This window comes from Dermacentor albipictus, chromosome 9, assembly GCF_038994185.2.
Source record: "Dermacentor albipictus isolate Rhodes 1998 colony chromosome 9, USDA_Dalb.pri_finalv2, whole genome shotgun sequence".
NCBI lineage: Eukaryota > Metazoa > Arthropoda > Arachnida > Ixodida > Ixodidae > Dermacentor > Dermacentor albipictus.
The window spans coordinates 56,757,452-56,782,846 of record NC_091829.1 but is presented as its reverse complement, the minus strand read 5'-3'; the positions used below and the strand labels follow the sequence as shown (position 1 = coordinate 56,782,846).

Here is a 25,395-nt window from a genome sequence, read left to right as displayed (position 1 = left end):
CGCTCCACACGTAACCGGCACCGACTGTAAAGAGCAGGTGCCATTTCGTGGTCAGGTTCGGCATGATTGACCACCTGTCAAAAATTACTAAATCAGGAAAGTCACGGTAAATTTATGTGACCTGCCCCACATAAGCCCATAAACGTGTGCATAAGCCTCTTTGTTATAGTAAACAGGTTTAAGTGCTTTTGTGTTTCGCTGGACTAAGCTTCAACAACTCCTCAGCCCTAAAGGTGCAGTTTGCAGCAGCAGTGGCAAAAACAGTTTACAAACACGTATATACTGTGTGGCATCATGGCCTTGCGTCTTTATTTTTCACCCCCATCACAAATGAAAGGACAATGCTCACCAAGTAAAAATAAACTCTTTCATGAAATAATTAAAAAGGAAGTACGTCAAAAGGCATGCGCTGTTAGCCGGTGTTAATAAATACCCACTAATTAGTAAAACAGTGTATACAAAAATATCACTTACAGTCAACCGACTAGAAACAAATACTTTGCATGGTGACATCAACACTTGCTCTTCAGCTTTCGAGGAAGGAAAAAAGAAAAGTAAAGAAAGGCCCACAGTTATCAACAGTCCAGCTGCCATATGTGCTAACAAAAGTGCCCCAAGTATAAAAAACGCTGGTTTGCATATAACAAACCTTCACCACAACAAAGAGACGATGCAAACTGCGTTGATAGCATACGTTTATGCGAAGGCTGAAGTGACAGTATCAATGTGTACCGTCAGCCACAAAAGTTTCCGGGACATGGCATTTGCAAAGAAGGTGAGTTCTCGGGAAGCTTGGGCACATAGTGTTGAATTCAGCCTAGGTCTGTAGTAATTTTTGCAATGTACACAGTGATCCATTAAATAAAAAGTGCCATGCTCTAATGGACCGGAAATTGACATTTGTTGCACATTTGCCCGAGTCCCGTAAACTTTTGTGGGCAACTGTACATCTTGCACAGAAGGAATGAGCATGTGGAGGTTGTGGGAAGCTTCTCACACAAATCTTAACGCACAGAGAGTACAAAACCCAAAACGCGCGGTAAAATTATTTGCTCTCATACAGACAACTTCAATTACGGACTTCAGGTGCCACTGTCTTAGATGTTTTCACCATCAGGGAAGCTGAAGTTCTTTGCAGACAGACCATATGCAAAAGCTTTTGGTCCGCCTCTATTTTTCTTCGGCACCCCAGGTGGCAACAACTAGCAGACGAAGCGGAAGGATAACAAGGAAGCTGAGGGCCATCCAACAAGCAATAAAAAGGAAAACGATAGACATGACACTGAGAGGCAACAACAGTACAGATGAAAGCACAAATTAGTTGATACCTAGAAGTGGATTTGGGCAGGTCACATAATGGCACAGATGGAAAAGAAATCTATGCTCCATTAAGAGAACTCGTCTCTGTAACAGATCATATGCTGGAGGAAAGAAAATGTAGTTGAAGGTGACAAAGGACAGGGTGGCACGCCATGGTTAGGAAATTGAAAGGCGTAGGATGGAGTCGGGTGATGGCAGCTCAACATTTCTGGGAAGGGCCTTCATCCTCCAGCTCATGGTTATGAAGTTGAATCAAATTCTCTATCTAGTTTCTGAACCTTTGTTAACTACACTGAAATAATGATGACATTACAGGTGTATCACGACAAAGCTTGTTAGCCGATCATAGACAGGAGTTTCTGTTTGCAGCAAAATACGGAGGATGCGGACTAAATGAGCAGGGTGGGGTGGGCAGCACATATTTTAAAGCTCGATACAGGGCAACTGGTGGAGTGATAAACAACTAGAGTCTGTTTCATATCACTACGTGCATATTAAGCTAGGAACATTTGAAAGTGTCTTCAGTTTCCCTTTAATGCAGATTTCTATCTGCACCATTTACACATGGGTCTCGCAGCGAATCTGCGAACATTAACGTGACCCCGCCCGTAGATCCCTTTAGCAACATATCAGTTATGTATGGAGTGCTAAATGTGGCAGCACTGTACAACGTTCACACTAATTCGTACAAACAACCCAGCCTTTTCAATACAGTGGCACCCGGAGACCAAAATTAACCTGGCCTGCATAAACCGTCGACATTCCTGAGCTCACGTTATCACACAAAACATCACTGACGTTAGGGTTAGTTTATTAAGAGTGTTGCAAGTCATTTTCTAAAGCTAGAAGGTGGGGCTAGTTGCTTGCCGTCCATATTTAAACTTGCACAGTGCTAACGAAGACACTGCAGTCCTTCATTTTCTTCAATGATCACTAAAGGCACAGATGTCAAGTCAAGCTAAACTTGCAGATTGTGGTACTGTTAATCCTTGTGTGTTTCGTCTGTGGCAAGGGATAACTTCAAAACGCTGCGAAAAGCTGCTTTTGAAAACGGCACACATCTTGCTCAACTTAATTTGCCAGAGAAAGCAGAAGGACGTATACCAGACGCGTTGGCACAGATGAGGTATTCCACACTGCACCAACAATCTCTGAGGCTGCGCTCCGGCAGGCACTACTAGCCGCTTTGAGTAGGAGAGCCCTGCATGGGGTGGCAGTCATGATGTTACTTCTAGCAACTGAAGTATTCAAAAGCACAGCCTTCGAGATGTGAGTTTCGCTACTATGAGAGAGCTGTCACTGGAGAATACAATGTGGATACCACTAACAGAGTTATTTTTTGTGTTCAAAAAGCAACTGTCACTTTGTCATCAGTGGTCGACTACCATTTACCAGATCTAAATGATGCATAAGATGTCTTTAGCCAGTTTATCTTGCATATTCACAGTGATGGCACCAATACTACCTGTTGTTTGCACATATTTTATTAATTTTGCTCATTTTATAACACTGCTCTCACTAAAAGTGCTTCGACATCTTGGAGAACTAGCCGATCAATTTAGCTTGACTTAATCGTTGCCTTTAGTGTTTAATGCTGACTCATACGGCAGCTCCACTCACAGTAAGCCCTCAACTGCTACCGCTGAATGGGATGCATGTATGAACCCTGAAGGGTGGATGCTAACAGAAATGAGTAAAGACTGCAATATACTCGTTCAAGCACTGCTGGCAAAAATGTGAGGTGATGAAAGTTGCCTTTAATTAATAATATTATAGTCAATGAAGTTACACATTTGATAGCTGCGCCTGAGCTTTGAGAAACACCGTAACGTTTGTTTGGCATTGCCCCACAATGCCCCATATTAATTTTTGCTATCGAAGAGCCACATCTTGTTCATATTGTTTTTCCGGTTCCACTGCCTTTGTCATCATCCATCATGCCAAATAGTCGATCCAAGCGGCAACGGCGCAGCTGCATTCAGTCTTGCGAAGGAAGGTAAAAAGAACTGAAAAAGAAAAAGGCACTAAAAGTACGCTACGAGGGCTCTTGAACACACACCTAAATATAAGTACGCTATCATTCTGCACTTGTTACATTCCACCTCAATTAGAATGCAGCTGGGAATGGAAACTGTGCCTTTGCGCTAAGCAGCTAAATGGCTGGGCTGTTGCAGTGCGTACAAGGTACATTTCTCATTAGCTGCCAACGCTGGTATGCATTTAATGTGGTACACTTGTGCAAGTGGTTGCACGTGCAATGTGTTATCACCGAGTTTCGCTCGTGGCAAAAGGACAAGTGCGTGGTGTGACCAAGCTTATTCTCGGTAGGTAATCGGCACTTGCCACAATACAGTTATGCGCACACGCAAAGTCTTTTGTCCAACTCAAACAAAAAGGCAACTGGTAAGCACTTGTTTCCAACCTTAATCTTACACGGCGCACTGCTTTACACACACACTCACAATAAAGAGCCATGTTACTCAACAAACTTCGACTCTTGGCCTCATCATTGCTAAAGTTCAGTTTTGGGCATAGAAAAAAGTGGGCTAATAGACAAGAGCAACTAGTGTAGCCAAAAAAAAAAAAATGATGACATTCGGATAAGCGGGCATTGCACTAAGATCTACATTGGAGCTTTCTTTCCCCTTGCTCTTTAAAAGATTGGCGATCGTTTAGATCAGCTGGGGAAACGATCAATTGGCGATTAAAGCCGAGAGTAGCATACATCCTCAATTCCACACTAATCTGGATTTCCAATCAATCACTTTTTAACTGCCTGTAACAGTGTAAAAAAAAAGTATAAAGTCCAGTCAAGCATGCCCAGATGCATGGCGAGGCTGCAGATAGTTTTTGGCTTCAAATGTAGAGGTTTGGTTGATGTGGGAAAAGAAAAGTCAGACAGGAAGCACAACGCAGTAGTTGTACAGTCGACTACAAAAGCTTATGGGCCACGAGAGCGGAATAAGAAGCTGATAATCTCCACAGCCTCTAAACATGGCCTGGTGTCTGGATTTCCAGCCTGTGCTAGTTCGAGGGCTGTTTTTTTTTCAACCTCCGATCGCTCCGTGCAGACGCTACACGGGCAGCAGAAGGCGGACATGTGCTGTAGGCAGCTGCGCAGCTCTCGCACTACACACTCCGCCATTGTTGACATTCAGGCGTCGGTCGGCATTTTGCTACAGTCACGTAAACATGGCTGCCATTATTGTTGCTCCCACCAAGTGTGAATTGCGAAGTGTTATTCATTTTCTACAGGCTGAAGGCCATGATGCTGCAGAAATCCATCGGAGAATGAGCCGAGTGTATGGGGAAAACTTCATGAGTGATGGTGTTGTGCGTGAATGGTGTCGAAATTTTAAAGATGGACGTAATGATGTGCATGATGAAGGAGGCCAAGGACGCAAATCTGTCGTTTCAGATGACCTGGTTCAACGAGTTGACAGAATGGTCAAAGAAAACCGCAGATTCACCATTACTGCTTTATCTACGGAATTTCCAGAAGTTTCAAGGTCTGTTTTGTACTCTATTGTTACTGAACGGTTACGCTACAAAAAACTTTGTGCACGTTGGGTCCCAAAAATGTTGACGGACGGCCACGAAACTCGACGAATGGCGTTAGCTTTGGAGTGCCTTGAGCGTTATCAGGATGAAGGAGACAACCTTTTGAAATAAATCGTGACCGGGGATGAAACCTGGATTCAATACGAAACACCGGAAGCAAAAACGACAATCACAACAATGGATGCATTCAAATTCACCAAACAAACCAAATAAATTCAAAAAAACCTTCAACAACAGAAAGACCATGGCTACTGTGTTTTGGGATCAACAAGGTGTGTTGCTTGTGGAGATTATGGAGCCCGGAACCATAATCACTGCAGCTGTTTATTGTGAAACATTACGACGTTTGCGTAGAGCCATTCAGCACAAACGAAGAGGAAAGCTGACCGCTGGAGTTGTTCTAATCCATGACAATGCCCGTCCACACACTGCTGGAGCAACTCAACGGCTTCTCGAACATTTTGGATGGGACATTTTCGATCATCCGCCATACAGTCCAGACTTAGCACCCTGTGACTTTCATCTTTTTCCTGGACTGAAGACGTGGCTTGGTGGGAAGCGCTTTCAAACCAATGGTGACCTTCAAACCAACGTCAAGGACTACTTGAATTCATTGGCGGCAACTTTTTTTGAAGAGGGTATTGCAAAGCTTGTCCACAGATATGACAAATGCCTCAATCTCTTCGGTGATTATGTCCAAAAGTAAGCGTAACTGTACTAATCTTTTGGTAATAAAATTATTGTTTTAGATGAACTTGTCTTTTATTTATAGCCTATCGGAGGTTGAAAAAAAAAACGGCCCTCGTATATCACCAGCACCACATTATTGCATTTAAGAGACAGTGACAGTTTTGCCATGGTGTTATATGGTTTTACTGGTTACAGCCACAAGCTATTTGGAAATTCAACACTTTTTCAGATCCTGTCTGTAAAATTTTGCAGGTTAGGGTAAATTTGAATGTCCTTTTGCCTACCTTCATGGCCTACATAATGAACGGGACGTTCATTATGCATCACTTTTTTCTACAAGGGGTAAATCTGAGCATGGTTAGTTAAGCACTGAAACCAAGTGCAGTACTGTAAAGTGGCTACGAGAACCATCATTGAGGCATGCACATACTTCTAGTAACTGCTAGCTAGCTCTACATATAACATGCTTACCTCTTGCCTTTGGCAGCTGCTTATCACAGCTCAAGCTTCGCCGCAGCAGGAAAATTGATATGAGCAGTACCAAAGCGAAGCCTAAAGCAGCCTTAGAAAGCCTGTGCTCCTACAAGTTCAATAAGAGTTTTTTTCTACTTCTTTGAAGTCAAATGTGTTGTTACACCTTTCTTCAAACTCTTTAAGCATAGCAGAATTCTCAAGAACACGGTACGCTTGCAAAGATTAGCAGTACACGATGCAGCATGCTGCTGTAAGTACAAACACCAGCTGCTTAATCAACCATCACAAATCTCGAGCTATAGCTTGGATTTACACTGTACACGGAGAAGAGGGTATTCGTACTATAACATGCAGTGAATAAACGGAATGGGTTCTGTCAAAAGATAGGGGACTGGACTGGCAATGTGAATGGCCATGTTTTGCGCACCCTGGCAACTGAATGCATGCAACGCGGCGTCTCTTATAAATTAGTTTTGCTTGCACCCGACGAGTTCATGCAGAAAGTGAGCGCTGGTGATCCAAAACTTTTGCTCGTCAACATTTACGCCACAGACACATGGCCTGGTCAATGTTACCATCAGGCATCAAACAGCACAGTTAAATCACGACTCGCATCACTCAAACACAGCGAGGCACTAAACTGCGGAATGCATTATACTGGTTCGATATAAAAAATCTCTTAATATAAAGACGTTTTTTCTTTTTTAAGAAATACGCAGTACCTTCTCCTTTTAGAAAAGAACAGCAGTAATCTGTACATCAATGCTTACACACTTAAAACACACACAAAAGACCGCACTGGTAGCTGTATACGTCACCACCTCTTAATGGGAATTCCGATAAAAAATGCCGCACACAAAGGTCTCGTGCAATAGGCTTTTGCTGGCGTCACAAAACCATAGCACGCTTGTAACTCTGGAATGTTTCAACTACACTGCAGATCACCATTTTAGTGCATGCCTTTTTCTCACAATTAATGTCGTGCGCCAAGCAAACGTTTCAGAACAATCTTTTCAATGAAAACACAAAACAATGTACCGGGCGGACAGTCACAAAGGTGCGTCTTGCTGGCACTTCACCTAATGGCGTGTTGACAGCAATGTCAGACATCAAAACATAATGCAACATGGCTATATATTTAGTACAAAGAGTGTGGTTTTTTGTTAGCGGGAACATGTCTCATTATGGCCTCATTATGCAGATTTATATAAAATGTTTGCTACAATTTTGCATCCTTATTTCTGAAACTGACCAAGTAAACACTGCTGCACAAGAGACATACAGAAAACGCTCATGGTGTGACACCTCATGTTGCTGCCTCCATAGTAGATAACTGCGTCACAAGTGCAGCGCTTTCGTCACGCCTGCGACGAAAACGTGAAGTGTCTGCAGTTGGACAATTATTGATTATAGCAAATTTGCATTTCGTGGTGGTAGCTTTTCGAAAAAAATTTACTGCGCTGCCTCCGTAATTGCAAGGCGTCCCTATGTGCTCTAGCTTCGGCATGGAAGTTTTAGCCGTCTCACTCTTACATTTCCCTAGAAAAAAAAAAAGCTTTGTTGATCTTTGATACAGGCTAGTTCGCTCACATCTGGAAACTAGCTGCAGTTTGGTTTTGACGATGGAAAGCTAGATACATGGACCTTTGCCTCAGTGCTTCATGTCATCGTATGGCAACTAGCTTTACACTCCCTTCGACGCATGCTAAGCCGCGACAGGTTCTTCAGTCACAATGCATGCTAAGCCGTGACGGGTTCCACTGTCACGACACTGCAGTTTCATCTACGCAGCGAGCACTCTAGGCAAGCAGCAAAGAAGAGCAGGAGTTGCACTAGCAGTAGGAAAGTGGCCGTCTTCTGTGGATCCTGTAGGGGCTCTGACATTCACTTGGGCACTAGCCCTCTTGACTCCGGATAGCAGTTGCTCGCTGTTGACGACGACGATGCCTCAGAAGCCAACTCTAACGGCTGCTGTGGAAGGCGATGGCGCGCTGATTTTGACCTGCACGTATGCATGTTGTGAATCGTTTTAGGCTTCGCAATTTAAAGTAAGAGATTGCTGGTTGCACAAGCCGAATTTAGGGAAAGAAACAGCGCAAACACATGGCCTAGAGATTTCACACACACTGGGTTTGCAGCTGAGCAGTGTGTTTAAGAACAATGAATGATACAGGCCACTAGCTCTCTTAGTTGGCTCTGCATCTGTGAATGCACTTTTATTTTGTAAGTTCAGTGGATTTGAGACTGAAAATTGGGCTAATTGGATTGGATTCATAGTAACAAACAAGAACTCAGCACCAAGATGAAGGACGTATTAGACGTTTCTTTATAACATCTCGCTATTTATGCTAGAAACAAGGGCTCAACTTAATTTTATACTGTCAAGTTCTGTTAGTAATCAAAAAAGAAAGGCAAGCTTGCACAACTTAAACTTTGCCAAGCGGAACAACTGCATGTTATAAAATCAGAATTTTCTGGAGTCTTCTCGATACTTTAAACAAACATATCATAAAGAAGACAGACCAAAGTGAAATGTCTGGTTTAAAAACAGTGCTGAGCATTGAATGCCTGGGTGGGTGACTAACTGGTTACGTTAAGTAAGCCAAAGACTTCTAGAGCACTCTTCCATTGTCTACGGAAGCAAGCCTCTGGCCTGAAATGACTAAAATTTAAGGCAGAAAGATTAGTATGCACAACCAAAATTCATTTGACGAATATATAGTACTGGGTGAGTTAGAATAAGTGCATAATGTACAGTAACAAAAATGAGCAGATAAGATAAAGGAGAATGACACAGCACTCTTGTCACTGCTACTGTTCCTTGTGCGTGTCTTTCTACACTGTACATAACAAAATTTATTTGCATTCGTGCATAGGTAGCGTTGTGCAGGAAAGCTTGTTTCATTTAGAAATGACTGATAATGTAGTGGTGCGGCATTGGTGCATATAATTACTGTGCTACGTGCATAGAGTAGGAGAATTAACTGCACCTAGAGCGATGACTTTTCTCTCTCCGGTATTGTCTCGGTTCGCCGTGCAGTTGAAAGATGCTTAGACTGTGGAGAGAAGGGCACAATGCCTCGTTAAAACGTACAGGGGAACAGAAGGAATGGTCACTTCAGTGAACTTCAGGGAATAGTTTATGTTTTATGATTCAACATCTTCACAGTTAAAAACATATTCGTGTAGCTGCCCCGTTGATAATAACCAGAAGAAACAGCAAAGGAACGCATGCTCAAGAAGAACATCTCTTTTCTGTAAAGATGATTAGACCTCTTATAAAGGCATTAAAACTAGGGTAATGTATGGAACTTTCCATTTGTGAGCTCAGTACTTGGTGGTTCCATCCAGGTCCTAGCTTTATAAATAATTTGTGCATATGACGTTTAATGTTCGGATATGCATTGCAACACAAGTGTGAAATTTGGGACCTCTTCTTTTGTGTGTTGTAGGTCATTCGTGAAAAATTCACAAAAGATGGGTTTTCATAAAACTTATGTTGTATGTAACACTTAAAGATCATTTACAATAGAAATGCTTTTGATATTCCTTTAAATATTTGCAAAGAAATTAGGAGAAGACTAAAACCAAAGCTAATGTCATAGATTAGTGAACCAAGGTGTGCACTGAATCACTTTTGCTGACAGAATTGTCGCAGCTACTGTGAAATTCCAGCACTGGCTCCTGTGATGTATAATGTTGTGTCGTTAATTGGTAAATTGATCAACTATACTTAAAAAGTTAATTACATTACCTTTCAACATCAAATAAAATGCAGTTGAGCAGCTTTTACTAGGTTTTCTTCCAGAGTGAATGACAGATGCTATCTCTCGACGCAGCACTGTTTGTGCTGTCTGCAGCACAGGTGCGGCAGCAACTTGAAGCGTGGAACTCTGACAAACTAGGCGAACATATTTTGAGGTGAGCATATACTGAGGGCTCAATATTGATTAGGCATACTGTGTGAGCATTCCAGAACACTCGAAACCAACCAGTGAAATGTACCATAAGTCATCTAGCAGCACAAAAAGAAAATCGAGCGCTTTCTAGAAGGTAGAAGGGTTTTCTGACATTCTAGATTGGTTTACTGGTTGCTTTTAGTACCACTTTATTAGGTCAAGGAGAGTCACTTTCTCAGTCTTGTGATTCACTCACCTGGCATCTATGTCAAGGTCCTCCTCTTCTTTCAGCGCATCGTCCAGGACAGCCTTGAGATGTGGTGACAATGCGGGGGCATTGTAGTCTCGAGTTGTTCTCACGGGCATGTCCAGTTCCACCTGTAGGATGTGCTCACCCTGCAGCATTATTTTCACAAAATTAGCCAAGCTAGCGATTCAATTAAAAGCAGCACAATGGAGTTCTGCCCACAATTCTTCCCCATGTTGTTTTACTTTGTTGTCGGTGACGGCTTTTGCAAAATTATCACTGCTATCATTTCTTGGTGGGATCAAAGAAACACACTTTCTGTAGTATTACAAATTTCGCGGGCACTTTCGCAAATTCAGTGGTGAGGCAGGCGTGCCTAACCATATTGCACACATGTGCCGTGAGTAGTGTTGTACAATTTTCAACCTATGCGGTGATTGCTCTGGAATGTGTGGTGACACACAAACAAAAAAAAAAGAGAGACGATGAGCTTTGTTGTACAACTTGCTCGTCGTGTGAGTTGCTGTTGCTGGCAACATGTGTTGTTTTGAGGTTGGAAATGCTCTAAATGTGCTGGATATATATATATATATATATATATGTGTGTGTGTGTGTGTGTGTGTGTGAGAGAAGAAGGTGAACCGAGCAGCTCGATATTGTTAATTGTGACAATATAAAGCCAACAGACAATGAGGCCAAGTAAACCATTGGGGAAATTATTTGTAGTTGAAATTGAAACGTAGAATATACCTAATCAAGAAAAGGGAAGTGAAAATGGATGAAAAGATAACTTGTCGGAGGTGGGAGCCAAATCCACAACCTCTACATTAAGCATGCGTTGCACTACAAGATTGTGCTACTGCGACGGCTATCAATCTGTCAACTTACTTGGGTATTTATGTTTACTAGATCTAGCCCTAGGAGTGTTACCTAGCGCCACACAGAGCCATGGTGGGCGGATGTGGAACATTCTTTTTTTCTGGCGGTGTCACGTAACATGTGATCTTAGGTGAGTATGCAGGTGACTAATAAACCCTCGCACGTTACCTAATGACATCAAGGCTGCCAGATTTGAGACCTGCCAGATTTAACTGCAGCTAATTTCCCCAATGCTTTCCTTGGCCTCATTGTCTGTTGGCTTTATATCGCCATGATTAACAAATCGCTTCACCTTCTTCTCTCATTTATTCATAGTGAGGTAATAATATATATAGACGCATGACTGATAGACTTGACTTGTAAGCTTAGAAGGACTAACTGTCGGGCTGGTCGGTCTGTCGCATTAACTGGAAAACTCGGTGTGAATAAAATACACAAGGACACATGCAACAGACGAGGACAAGTGCTTGTGGTAGGTTCAGATTTGCCGATTGCCGAGTGTGCTTGCCACTTCTCGTTCCCACAAATCAAGTGTTAGATTCGTTATAAACCATTCCTAGTAGCATTACTCCATTTTCACTGCTGCTACACTGGGACAATTTCACACAGCCTAAGCCTGCAACAAGCAACTGAGGAACCCCTGTATAGTATAGCCAGATGTTCCTTGTGCAAGCTAATCTCACCCTCTTTCCTCTAAATTTCTTCTCTCGTACCTCTGCATGTGGTCAGATTTTTTTTAGTTGAAACAGTTCTGAAACTACATTTAGATGCCACATATTTCCAGAGGCTATTCTATGGGGGCACTTAGATTCATGTACCGACAGTGGGCAACAAAACAACACTTTGTTTCAGTGTGTCATCACTTACCACCTCCAAAATATGCCTGAAAAAGCAAGTGAAAGGCTATGTATGCGGAGTGAACTATAAGCAATGCTCAGTTAGAACTGTCTATCACACTTACAACAGACAACGCAAACAGATTGGGTAACACAAAGGGAAGCAGAACAAGCGCCTGTCCTTTTTACTTTATCCATCATGAATATTGATCGACTGGCTCAGTTTCCTATGTGAACATTACAGACTTTCTTCTTTGAAAGGTAACATCCGTTGCCCCAGAAACACAGTATTACCTTTGACTTGAGGCTTGACTTGGCCGAAGGTGGTCTCAGTGGTTCCATAGCCCTGAAAAGCAAGCACAGCAGCCTTGGTGCTTTCTTAAAGGGACACTAAAGAGGAACAGTAAATCTCTTTAAACTGATGAAGTTTTTGATGCAAAAGTGTCGAATATCCTATTGAGTGAAATAGCCGGCAGTGTCTGTAGCAGTGAAACTTTCCACTGGCTGCGACGCTGCGTCACAAGCGCGCCTTATGCGCTTGTGTTGCAAGCTCGGGCTTCGACGAAGTGGGGCGGGCGAAAGGGAACAGCTGCTGCCGCAGTATTGCATGATGGGAGTGGGTATCGCTCCAACACCACGTCACCCTCGCTCTTGCTCTCGGAGACCTGTGTTATCCGAATGTTGGTTGTCCGTGCAAGCTCTCGCCTGCGTTCTAACTGTGCCAAGCGTCCCATTGCACTCACTTGCCCACGAAGGATTCATAATTTGAAGGACCGCTCTGCGGCGTTCAAATGGACATTATTGCTTTCGCAGTCACAACTCGGAATAAGTGCTTATGAGTCATTATTTACTAGCAGAGAAAGTGATGGCTAAAGTTAAACTTTCCGAATAGCATGCCCATGCCTCAGCGCTGGTATGTAAATGTAATGTCACAGGCTTTAAGGTATCTCTTGTTCGTGGGCTATTTCATACAGAAAAAAACGTTTTGAAAGTTTGTTAGGTTCAAAGCATGGGAAACAAAATTTTATCTTTATTTCATGACGTATGTCCGTTATATTCATGCTTGTTGTATTGAACTTCACTACTCAGCTGTCTTTAGTGAAAAGTGTGGCAAGTTGGGCAGCTTGGTAATGTTGAATGTTAATGGATCAACAACCCAAAGAATGACGTGGACTTTGAAACGAAATGCACATAACAGTGCTTGTTATATCTCTTTTCTATGTCTGCTTTCTAAGTCCACATCCTTTTTTTGCACTGTTTGTCACCATGCTGTCTTTACAGTGCAATTAGTTGCTCAAGTAACCTCCTTCTCATCAAGTAATCCACCTGTGTAAATGGAATACACTCATAGCATGGGCACAACATTAAGAAATACATAAATGTATAAAATCAGTTATGTGGACGTATAGTCTCATGCATTCGAAAAATGTTCATACACCCAAGTAGTAGCACAATTTAATGCAATGCTTTCACACTGATTAAACCGTCTGAGTTTTCTTTGTAGCAATGAGCTGCTCTCGAGGGTCGATTGCATAATATGAATAATTAGCATGCAGTTAGGATAGTAACAGCTCCCGCGCTGTTAACAGCATGATCTAAGAGCAGCTGCTCTAGCCACTCTTCCGTTGGTCAAAAACAATGTGTACGATTAGCATATCACCAAGTAATTGGACTGTTAATAATAAAAATGCGTAGAGGCATACCCAGGAACTTCAGATAGTGGCAACAAGGACCACTGATCTTCATCTTCATCGTAGACAACTCGTGAAAGAATTTTTACTTTCTCTTCAGGTGGGATGAAGTTTTCTATGATAAGGTACCTGCAGAATGTAAGCAAAGAAATGTTAAAATTATTTCAAAGGTGACCTGGCACACTACAGTGATGAAACTTGACATGACATTGTTGTTCAAGATACCATGCTGCGATACAATGGTCAAGCTCTTGCCCTTAGTTAATAAGACAAAGATCAAAGTCAAACATGAAGTTTTTGTAACCTTTGGAATGAACAAAGCTGAAAACGTTAATGCAATATTGAGTGAAATTCTAGTTAGAAGTCTCTGTGCTTAGCAGAGAAGCCCATGGTTAAGAATTGGTTAAAAACATTGTCAAATCACTTTAATATGCTGAATATAAAAGCCCCCCCCCCCATTAGTGTAATAAAGGAACTAAGTGAGGCTATAAAATAAAAAAAGTAGGAGAAGACTTTAAATTTTTAAGAACACCTACAATTCCGTTAACTTTAATTTGCACCTTTCTGTTCATAAAGGGAAAGTAATTAATGCAACACCTTTCGCCCTTTCTTTATCCCAAACAAATGTGATCCTCTTCCATCGCAGAAATGTCGGCAAAATATGTGTAGTCTCAGTGGCGGAGACAGGTTTCAGCTGAAACAACTGAATTGAGATGGCAGCATTTCTTCTTCAACTGAAATCAAACCTCATTAATAACTGAGTGGTATATGGGTTATAGATAAAATGAAGCAGTTTTGGCTCCCCCTACAACTTCCTTATGATGCGATTTTGCTGTATGTCCTTGTAGACATTCAACCAAACTTCTCTGTTCCTCTGTCACTTCTGGTGGCACTCACTTGAGTTTGAGTTCCTTGGTGAGCAAGTTTTGAGTCTGCTCGAGGTCACGCCGCTCCTTTGAGTGTTCCTCCTGGAGGTCCTGAATTTCGGTCTTCACTGACTGCAGCTTTGCAAAGAGCTGTGTAGTTTTGGGGTTTATTTGTTTTTTGCAGCAGCAGGGAAAAAGAAGGACACAGTTTAATAGAAATATCTGTCATACACAGCGAGCCTTCATGAAAGGAACACGTGAATGCATGACCTGCGATTCTCAGTGGCTGCCTATGGAGCCACCACTAAATGGATGCTTGAAACTTGAGAAGTGCTAGCAGTTACCTGTCACTTTGAGCTTTCTGTACTCGACCGTGGATATGGTTTGGCTTTTGAAGTTATTCCAGCCCCCGGTAGCTGCCCCTAGTAGCCGTCGAGCCTTTCCCAGCCGCCGGCCACACACTTGCGTGTTTCCTTTCATAAAGGTGTTGTGTTGCACACAAAATGCTAGGAGTGAGTGAAGCCATGCCAACCTTTCTGAGCTTCTTGGTCTTGATGTCTACCTCCTGCTGGAGCGATGTGTATGTCTCTTTTATCTCCGAGGTGCCTTCCTCTTGCATCTCAAGCTGTTGCAGCATCTCCCGTTCACGCCGCTATGTTTTGGAAAAAAAAATTATTCAGCTGTCAACAGCATCTGAGTAGCAAAAGGCTCAGGAGGCTCAGAAGAAGTGAACTTCATCCAAAGAAACTATGTGAATGCCCCTGGACTGTTTAACTTACCAAAGAATTCACATCAACATAATTTGCGTTGAAGATAGTCTATTGCTCTCATAAAAAATAGGCCACGAGATGCAATCTTACCTCAAGATTTGAGCTTTAGTAAGAAGGCAGTCCTCCAATATGAATATTTAAAAAGCTGTTAGTTAAAGCAAGTATGCAGCTCACCTAATGGTAAAAAGTTTCCTTCTTCCTCTGTCTACATTTTTTAAACTTTTAATAAAAATGTAGACAAATGCTAGTAACCTTATTAGTATCAGCTGGTGCCGGCACTGGCAAAGCAACAGAATACTGCTTCGAACACCCTTAAAAAAAAGTGTCAGATATACTCGCAGAAGTAATATAAATTTTAAGCAACTTTTGTTCTTAGAGAAAATTATTCTTCACACTGTCATAATGCTCCCTGTGAAGAGGTGGGGGATGTTTGTTGCTCTAATTTTCTTTGGAATGACTGCCTTTCTTTCTTTTTTGAAATTGAAATTGATTTTTTCATTATAGATTACAGGTTATAAAAAAGAATAATGTACAGAAGGAGGCCCATAATCAAAGACTGTATCGGGACCTCCTATGTATATGCTTTGTAGATGCTCAGCCAAGAAAGAACGCAACATGAAAGTCACCCTTGAACTTCAATCACCCCAGTGTGAGAGGCTCAAGCAATCATGACACCTATGCTAGTTTAGGTTCATTCCATCAGTGAAAAAAAAAAAAATACAAACCACTTAAACAGTACCGATTGCAAGACGCACGCTAAAAAATATGCAAAGTGCTGTTTAAACAGGGCAGGACAGTGTTTTGTAAAACAGTTTTAAAGACCAATAGAAGTTGCATTACACTTTATCCTTAATATATTAGAAGTGCTCTGTTATGGACTAGTTGGTTCATACTGAACAAATAAGGTACTGCACAAAATGTATCAGCACAGATGGAAAGAGAGATAAAACATAATGTGTTACTATTTCTCCTTTTGCCTTGTTACATTTTGCGGAGTACATTGCATGCACAGTATATTATGCCTTCTCTTTTGCCATCATTTCTCTCTTCTTTCTCTTATCAACTTCTTTTGCCGCTGGAAGGCACAACCCATTATACAATCAAATAACTAGCCTACATTCTTGCTTTGACTATGACACTGTCCAGCATTTGATCGTCAGCTCTCTAGAGTCACATCGCAACAAAAAGAAAGGATGCCGACCAAACAGTATTAGACATTTCAGCTTTTGTATGAAAGCCCTGTTCACAAACCCAAAACGTCCAATACTTATTAAGAACACATTTTGGTCAGCATCCTTTCTTTTTCTTGCGACACGAATTTACTAATAAACCAGACGAGGTGTCGTCAAGCTATCGATTTCATAAACAGCCGCTTGTAAGTCTGTGCAACAGATGGGTTGGGAACGAGAGGGTAGTGCGTACCTTCTGCTCGGCAATCTCTTGGCGTCGCTGTTCGAGGGCCCGCTGCTGCTCGTTAGTGTGGTCAACAATATTCTTGTCGCCCGAGAGGAGCTTACTCTCCATGGCGCGCACCTTCAGGGCCAGCTTGTCGGCTGCCTCCTGCTCACGTAGAAGCTGCTCCTGCCTCTTCTGCACCTCGCCCAGCAGGCGTTCTCGCTCCTGCGAGGCAGTGAAAAGTGTCACCAACCACGGGGACATACCCCTAAATACCTATATATGTTTCAATGAATAGGTGTGGAAGACGTGTACTCTATGCCACAACGTCCCGGCTGTGTCCCGTTCACAATTACACACATCTGCAACAAAAAATTAACACGATTTTGTCGCTGTGATGACGATGGAAAAGCTTTGTTAACAGTTGTTATCCCCATGAGGGCCGGATGTGTTGCACATTTCTACCTGCTGTGTGCCGGAGGATTTTCCCAAAGGGCATAGAATTCACTTTCAGTCTAATAAGTAACAAGTTTGCAGGCTTTAGATTGAAATGGTATTTTACCAAGTTCGTTGACCTGCACACCCAAGCAAAGTAATTGTGCTAGTTAATGATTTGACTTCTTTGTCACTATCACTGTTGCTGGGACACCACTCGTGGTCAATATCGGAGTCCTCTTAATCTGAGTTGATAAAGAGCTCTCGAACTTCTGCATCATTCATAAACTGTAGGGGTTTCCCTGCCACTACATTAGAGAACCAAGAGACACGGGCAGCAGCAAGATACGTAAGACATAAAAGCTTTATCACACCACCTACACTACACTGCTATAACACCATACACTAAGAAAAGCTGCTTTGCAAGGTCGGTTTAAACAACTTCAGTTTACATAGTAAAACAAGTACAAGGAGGTTTCGTGTTTGCAGCTTATCTCGAAAAAGACAGGGAGTGCACGGAAACTGCGACACTGCTTTACTTGGGCATGGCAAGTATGTACAGGCACCCAGGTGAGTCGATTTGGGTGTGGCAGTTAAAAAGTTAATGCCACATTATGAGCAAGGCTGTCCAGCCATGTCTCATCCAGAAAAGGAATCATCAACAGTTTGTAATCTTGGCATTGTCAAGGGTGGGGATGTGGGCTTGTCTTTACATCTTGACTAAAGGTGGTTGAGTGCAAAGGAACATGAGGACAAAAAAAAGGCACATTGGACTCACAGGTGCCCCTCCATCCAAAGTGCTTTATTTTTGTCCTCGTGTTTCCCTAGGCTGAACCACTTTCTGTTTTGGCAGTGAAAGATCAAAGAAAGGAAAACACCGTGACCAGCGTTGAACCGGGAACTTTCCTTTGTTAAACTGATTCCCTAGCCAACTATGTCGTGACTAGATTGACGAAGTGCAGGCACTGGAAGCAGCAATGGCTCATAAACAATCCATAGCTGTTTCTGCTAAAGTAAATGAGACTGTACTAAACCAGCAATGAGTTGGTAAAAGGGATGCAGTAGAATAAGAATTGCACTGAACTGTCGGCTTAAGAAACTGTTCCTGCAGCATTTCATTGCAGTAGTGCAAGCTTGCAATGTTGCCGTCCCGGAATGCTTCGATGTTGACGTAACCACCAACAGGTAGAGTTCAAAACACAGTGGCCATGATGCATTTATGGGTCCTACAATCGATTTGGCACCTGCTGTACACAAAAGCATAGGCTTTGAAATTACCGGCTGATACTAAGGGGAAGCTGTCACTAGAGGTGTGATTTGGCACCATCCATTTGACGCACTGCTGCAACCTGTGACACCAATCTGTGAAACCACATTGGTGTCACTATGACACCAATGACATAATAGAAAAAAAGAACAGAAAAAGTGTAATGGTTCAGTTGCATCGGCTTTAAGAAAGGAATTCCCTGAATTCAATACCAGCGACTGTGCTTTCTTTTCTTTGAACTTTTATCTTCCATTTCAGTGTTGTCGTGATGACATGATGCTGACCATTTGTTGTTGCAGACAGAAAACAGGACAGCTTTGGCAAGAAGTGCGCCACTAACTTCACTGTAGTTTGCTGTCAAATACTAGGCAGAGGTGCAACAATAAATAAATAACAACTTGCCTCTGCTATGAGGCTGTGGTCATTCATGATGGCCACTCTTTCCTCATCGAGCGTCAGCTGCAGGGACAATGGTGAAGCGGCACGATCGTCGTCCGCATCACCGTCAGCCAATTCGTCTGCTCCTGGCGATACCTCCTTGGACGAGGGTCGTTTCTTCTTCTTTTTGGTGTCTCTAGCTGCCAGTTGGGCCTTCAACCTGTTATGAATCATTCATTAATGAACCATACTTGTGCAGCGTTTCATTAGCAGCTGCTTTTATTTCCATTCTGCCTCCTATTAACCCTTTGACGATCAATGCTGTAAATATATGGCACCGCGAAAAAGTCCCAAAAGGTCAATGCTTTATATTTACGGCACCGTCCGCATGTTTGAAAAGCGCGACAATTTTTAAGTCGTTGTTGCCCAGCAGGTGCTGCCATCTTTTGTGGATACAACTGCTTTTTATTTGATCCATAGTCCCTTGGTTTTCATTCCACAGCTGCTTTAAAATGCTGGCATTTCAGCGACTGCTTGCACATCAACATGTGTGGGGGCATGCAGTGGTTAGTTTTGGTTTTGTCGCCTGTTTCCCTTCGTTGCGCTCGTAAAAGCTGATGTATATCTGGTTTCGAATCTCTCAAAGACTCACTGCTAGATGCTCGCCCATCTGTTGCTCACAGGGGTGCGATCACATCTGTTCACAAGCAGGTGCTGGTATATACAAACAATGTCGCCGCATACAAACGATGCTGCCATGCCTGCATTTCTTTTCTTAAGACTCGGCTTGCGATGGCCGATTGGTCCTCGTTGGTGACGGAACGAAGGATTACTGCCAGTTTCTGACTCGCTTGGTTTTTCTGACGGGCGTGCAACCATATAGTTGTCTCGTGTGCACTCACACACCCAGTTCGATTACGCTACGGGCGTGCGCACCGGTTTCTCTGGTACAAGTGAGCCGAGTAGCGGTTCCTCTGATGTGGACCACTACCCAAGTGCCGAATCAGACAATATAAATTTCTGCGTATGTACTTTTTTTATTGTTATTAAATGTATATATGGAAAGTCCATCTGGGTCCGTATTCTGAGACGACCCATTTCGGCGATACTATCGCCTTGGCCAGGCTTCCATCAACGTCGCACGCTGATCGGCTGTTTTAGCAAAACCGGAAAATAAATAGCGCCATCCAGTAGTTCTGGCCTACATCAATTTGATGTTACGGTGTTGGCGGGTGCTCCCGACATATATTGAGTAAACGACTGCGTCTTTTTATGGTCGGTTGCTTGTGTAGTGTAGTAGAGATAAGAGTGTTGGTAGTGTCGAGTATCTTTTGATGGCAGTTTGCACGTAGTTTTGCACACTGATATTTGTTGACTGTTGATCAGCTATTGCATTGTGTTGCCTTGTGTAAGTGACAATTTTTGGTGTAAGTGTCTCGGAACAGCTGGCAGCGGCACCATGAACAACGCATCGCTCGTGTGGTCGGTGGTGAAGTGTAGTAGAGACAAGTCAGACGATGCCACTCTGGCAGTGCATGATGGCTGACACACAGAAGCAGAAACAGTGTGTCACTTTATAATACACCATCAAAAATGTGTTTAGCAACTGCGTGAGTTGTAACAAAATTTTATTCATTAATATTAAATATTTCACACTTCCTTTTTCAATTTATTTTACCTAAAGTGGTCGTAGCCAACCATACTTGGTGTGTAGAACCCATGCTGTGGCCATCGCACTCCAAAACAACACACCCGAGCCACTCTGCACTCATACAGTGCGCTCTCTCGTGCGTTGTGAAGCGTTCGAGGGCCCCTGTTGGTAGTGCATGCTGTTGTCATGGGTAAGCAGCTGGTTGACTTATTAAACATGATCAGCGATAGTATCGCCGAAGTGGGTAATTTCACAATACAGCCCTGTATTTGGGAATAAACAATGCATGCTTACCTACGTAAAATATTTTTTTGTCACTTTATGGTCACCCCAAAAAAATTGTGGTATATTTCTTGTTTCTTTCGAAATAAGTCAGCCTGAGGATTTTAAATCTGCAAAAAAAATTCAACCCAGGTGGGGGGTCGCACCTGGCGAAAAAAAAAAAAAAAATGGCCCTCAAAGGGTTAAAGTAATCAATTGGATAATTGGAGAGCTTTCATACGTCACTCGCTGTGCGAATGAATATGACGTGCCCGTCAGCATCATCAAATCAACTGCCACTCCACTTTGCATCTATATTGTCTATGCAATTGAATGAAAGAATCGGTTTAATGTCTCGAAGAATAACCAAGGCTTTAAGAGATGCCATAGTGGAGTGCTCTGGATTAATTTTGACCACTTGGAGTTCTTAAAAGCGGACCCAGAGCTCTGTACAGGACTATTGGTACATCCTGCCTCCATTGAAATGCACCGACTGTGGCTGGGAATTGAATACCCCAACTTTGTGCTCAGTAGCCAAATGCCACAGCCACTGAGTGATGGGTTTGTAACAATGAATTGATTAAGGGTAGGCACAGAAAGATTTGCGCAATTTGTAGGAACATTTCCTAATCACACGTTTTTACTGACATTTCGCAATACATGCTTGGATGAGTTCCGTGCCTCGAAACACAGCGCAGTGATGACTGCAATGTTTCGCAAGAAAGGCAAAGAAGCAATGAGATTTCTCGGACATGTTCTAGCACAAGATAAGTCAACTCCAGCTCGAGCTTCCAATGGTAAAGCACCGAAGTGATGTGCACAGGAACGCACCTTGATATCTCCTGCTGGAATTCTCTTAGCAGTGCATCCTTCGGGTCCTCATTCACACGCGGCCTGTTCCTGATGTTCTTCGCCCGGTTGGCATACCTGTTCGTGAGAAAATTAAGCAGAGCGAATGCATCAAGTGGTGCTCAGAGGATGGCACACGGGTGCTTTTAGCAGCAGCCATTTGTAGTCGCGACAAGGTTTAATGCACTCGGCTTGCTGTACCTTAGTGTTGTCAGGGTCTCCTCGTAGTTGTAGCTGGCTGGGCCAATGTTCGCGACCATGATAGTTTTCGCATTTCCCCCTAGGGAGTCTGCACAGGAAAATGACAAGAATCCAAATACATGAAGATCACATTCGTTACTGCAAAATGCACGAAGAGTGAACAACCGCAACGGCATCTTCAAGAGGAAGCTTTTGTTCAGAGCAAGCTATGATTTCCCCATTCAGATGCTATGTATAAAATGTGAAAAATGCTCTCCTTGTGGGAAAATGGTGAATGAAACTGAATAAAATTTGTTAGAATTAGGAGAACATTAAAGTCTATTTGGTTTTCAAAGCATAATTTCAATTTAAGGGCTCAAGTCTTTCTTAAATGTTAAAAATTCGCAATGAAAAAAATGGCACCATCATGCTTTCAACCGTCTAATTCCACATCGACACGAGGTATTGCGATGCTGTAAACTATATTTGTTAAAGTGTCCCAAGTGGAAGAACATAATACATTAGTTACAGCTTTAATTGCATGAGTTTTAAAAATCATGTTAACAAATTATTCATGTATTTCCGTGATGTACCGTGTGTCCTCTACTTTGGGTGTCCTGACCGATACAGTTCATACTATTATATTTGTTTTCAATGCACAATTACGAGGTTGTAAACTGGATGCCCCATTTGCTGTCTTTATTGTTCTGATTTTTGCTAATTTTTGCTGATTTCTGGAGAAGAACCTGGGTGCTTAAAAAAAAAAGAAGGTTGATAGACTTCAACTTTCTCTTTCACATACAATGTAGTAGTACATCACTAAATCAGTTCAGTGGAGGTTGAGCACATTGATTTCTACATTATTACAAATTTTGGTTGGAACTCCCTAGGCAAGACTTCCTCTGAAAAAACAAACTTCATAAATGACCCGGCAGTGGTTTAACACTGACCTTGTAGTAGCCGCGTAAGTTTGGAGTCCCTGTAAGGCACGTGGGAACTTTTGCCATCCACTAGTGCTGATATGACATTTCCCAGTGCAGAAAGTGAGAGGTTGATCTTGATGGCTTCTTTCTGCCGATCGCCCTGGCATGGAAGAAATCACAAGAAGTTAAATATATACAGAGCTCATTTAAGAAAGAAGCCAACTAAAATGTGAATAATACTTCAAAGCATACAAAACAAACACTCATTTCCCCTAATTACTTCTCTTCACCTTGCGGGTTTTCGCAGAACTAGTACGTCAAAACAAAGACACAGTAGCACAGTTGAACCTCATTATAATGTCGCATCTGACATGAAAATATGTTCTTTATATTTGATATCCATAATAAGCTTATATTCTTTACATGCTGATATTTTTTTTTAATTGCGATAAAGACTTGCCCTTAAGGCATAATTCTCGGTGCATATATGTGTATTATATATGTGCTGTGAGGCTCGTGTTGTGTATGAATTGAAGCATTGTTTTGTGGAACCTGTCCTCATGTATCCAGCGGTCATAGACATGCTGATATCAGCGACAAATATGGTTAGGGTTGTGTTTGCTTTGTTATACCCGATAATTCGTTATATCTTAGTTTGTTATATAGAAGTCTGACCTAACAAAGTGACAGGAAACTCCGCTGTTTAAAGGTAACACTTGAACTTAAGTGTGCAGGTCTTTTCACATGCTGCCCCCATTAAAATATTGCAGCTACGGCTCACAACTGAACTTGCAACAGTAATAGAAAGCCATACGACTGAAGTCCTTTTTTTTCCTTGTGAAAAGGGCAGATCATTTAGTGAGTACGTATAGATACCAGTGACTTACAGACGTTCCTGTCTTGGCTTGTCTCTCACTGCCAGCCAAGTCAACGAGATTCAGTTTCCCCACACGGATGTGATGTTTGCCATCTGGTCCGAGCTGCAAGAAACATCTAATATTTACGAGATGTCGGCAGAATCCTTTTGTGCATGAGCTCTCACCATCTTCTTTTTCCCCACAAAGGTAGTCTACGGATATGCACAAGGGTATTGCCTCGTGTGAGAAAAACTTACGTCACTGTGCTCCACCGTGATTATGAATATAGCGTGTGATCTTGAACTGTGTAAGTTCATGTTTGTAGCCCTGCAGGAAAGAAAAAAAATGTGAGTGGCGAGAACACATGACTCTGAAGTTTTTGGTATGGAATGTGCTCTTTAAGCCACAACTAAGCCATGTAGGAACCTAACCTGAGGTAAGCTAGGTTATGTAAGACAATTCTACAGTGCACTTATATACAGCCTTAGAGGAAACGGTGCTAGTTATATACTGAAACTGGTTTAAAGGGGCAACTAAAACAGATGCACTAAACCACTGTAGACCGATAAAATATTCTCCCAAAACTATATCTTTTGTTAGTTTCACGGTAAGAAAGACAATGAAGACCAAACTTTTATGTTTTCAATTTTGCCCTGATGGTATATCAGTGTGATGTCATTAATTTTAATGCAGTATGCTTATTCAAGATAGAGCTTTTGAACATTGCAGTTCAAGAACGAAAAGAGATAGCCAGAACACACCAATTGTATGAAAAAGGAAAAATATATATATATAAAGGTGCCTGCTTCATAATACGAAGCAAGTGAAGCAGCCTTGTTAATTTGCTAAGCGAGAAGTGCAGGCTCATTTCTTGTCATGTACCACAATTATAGAACATCATGGAATCAAGGTACTGAGTTTAAAAGAAGAACCAGCATAGAAGACAATGTGAGTGCATACGAAATTTGGAAGCTAGCTGAACCAATTCTGGCATTTCGCCTGTCAACTTCCCTGCTTGAGTCGTGTTCTGTGCTGTTGCGTTTCTTTAATTACAATTAGCTGCCCAGCTAGGAGTGAAAAGAATAAGGAAAACCAAGGGGCTCAATTTTTGGCAATTGTAACCACATGAAGCAAGTAGTGAAGCCAGTGTCAGGGACATAGGGAACTAACTGTTTTTCTGTTTTAATTGAAAAGAACAGTTAATTTAGCTTCTGCCTTTTCTGGCTTCACTGCGCTGCTAGCAATCTTGAAGATACGAGGAGTCCGTACCCTACGGATCGGTTCTGGTTTCCAACTGCCATGACGTGCTCAATCTCCTTGATGCTCTTGCACACAAACGAGGACAAGTCCTGCGCCACAAATTTGAAAGGCATATAGCACTGCGTGACGACCTCTGGAACAACTGCCCCCAGCAGTGATTGCCAGGGTTACCTCCAACCTTACCTTAACGTAAACTCCAGTGTCGGGCCTCTCTTTCAGCTCTAAGCGCTTTGACTGGTCCTTTGAGATCAAGTCTCTGATCTCCTCCTGCATACAACAGCAAAAGTAGTAGTAGTTGAAGGAGTACTGACACGACATTGTCAATCAATCAATCAATCACATCACATCACATCAAACAAAAGTTGGGGGGCCCTCAGGCACCCTTTCATCAGTTTACCTGATAAATCTCAAGATACGAGGTCCTCACAAGGTACTGCTGGTTATGAGATCTTGCAATATGGCTGAAGATGTGCTCAAAAGAATTGGGAATGACACCTCGGCACTCGGGGTTGTTATGAATTCCTGCAAAAATAAATAAAGCGAGTAAGAGGACGAGGAAGAAACATGCTGCAAGAAACCATGAAATGACATAATGACCACCATAATCATCAGCTTATGTAAGTCCACTGCAGGAAGAAGGCCTTTCCCAGAGATCTTCAAGGACGACTGTTCAGTGTTAAGCTGAACCCAACCTGTGCCTCCACAT

The 25,395-nt window shown here is 42.4% G+C and overlaps 1 protein-coding gene across 2 annotated transcripts in view; it reads right to left on the bottom strand.

Moving 5' to 3' along the window:
- Positions 1 to 280: 280 nt before the first annotated feature.
- Klp68D (kinesin-like protein 68D) overlaps positions 281 to 25,395 on the bottom strand; it is a 34,831-nt gene continuing 9,716 nt past the window's right edge. The window contains exons 6-22 of one of the 2 annotated variants that reach the window (XM_065425029.2): positions 25,087 to 25,211; positions 24,873 to 24,956; positions 24,699 to 24,778; positions 23,687 to 23,756; positions 23,460 to 23,552; positions 22,600 to 22,732; positions 21,671 to 21,758; positions 21,452 to 21,547; positions 18,733 to 18,928; positions 16,656 to 16,853; positions 14,996 to 15,115; positions 14,495 to 14,613; positions 13,610 to 13,726; positions 12,201 to 12,252; positions 10,201 to 10,340; positions 9,036 to 9,101; positions 281 to 8,047 (exon numbers count right to left, since the gene is read on the bottom strand). In XM_065425029.2, coding sequence (XP_065281101.2) covers positions 7,930 to 8,047; positions 9,036 to 9,101; positions 10,201 to 10,340; positions 12,201 to 12,252; positions 13,610 to 13,726; positions 14,495 to 14,613; positions 14,996 to 15,115; positions 16,656 to 16,853; positions 18,733 to 18,928; positions 21,452 to 21,547; positions 21,671 to 21,758; positions 22,600 to 22,732; positions 23,460 to 23,552; positions 23,687 to 23,756; positions 24,699 to 24,778; positions 24,873 to 24,956; positions 25,087 to 25,211 — 1,895 coding nt within the window. In that variant the 3' untranslated portion in view covers positions 281 to 7,929. The remainder of the gene's footprint in view (positions 8,048 to 9,035; positions 9,102 to 10,200; positions 10,341 to 12,200; positions 12,253 to 13,609; positions 13,727 to 14,494; positions 14,614 to 14,995; positions 15,116 to 16,655; positions 16,854 to 18,732; positions 18,929 to 21,451; positions 21,548 to 21,670; positions 21,759 to 22,599; positions 22,733 to 23,459; positions 23,553 to 23,686; positions 23,757 to 24,698; positions 24,779 to 24,872; positions 24,957 to 25,086; positions 25,212 to 25,395) is intronic. The other variant, XM_065425032.2, reaches the window with a different exon arrangement.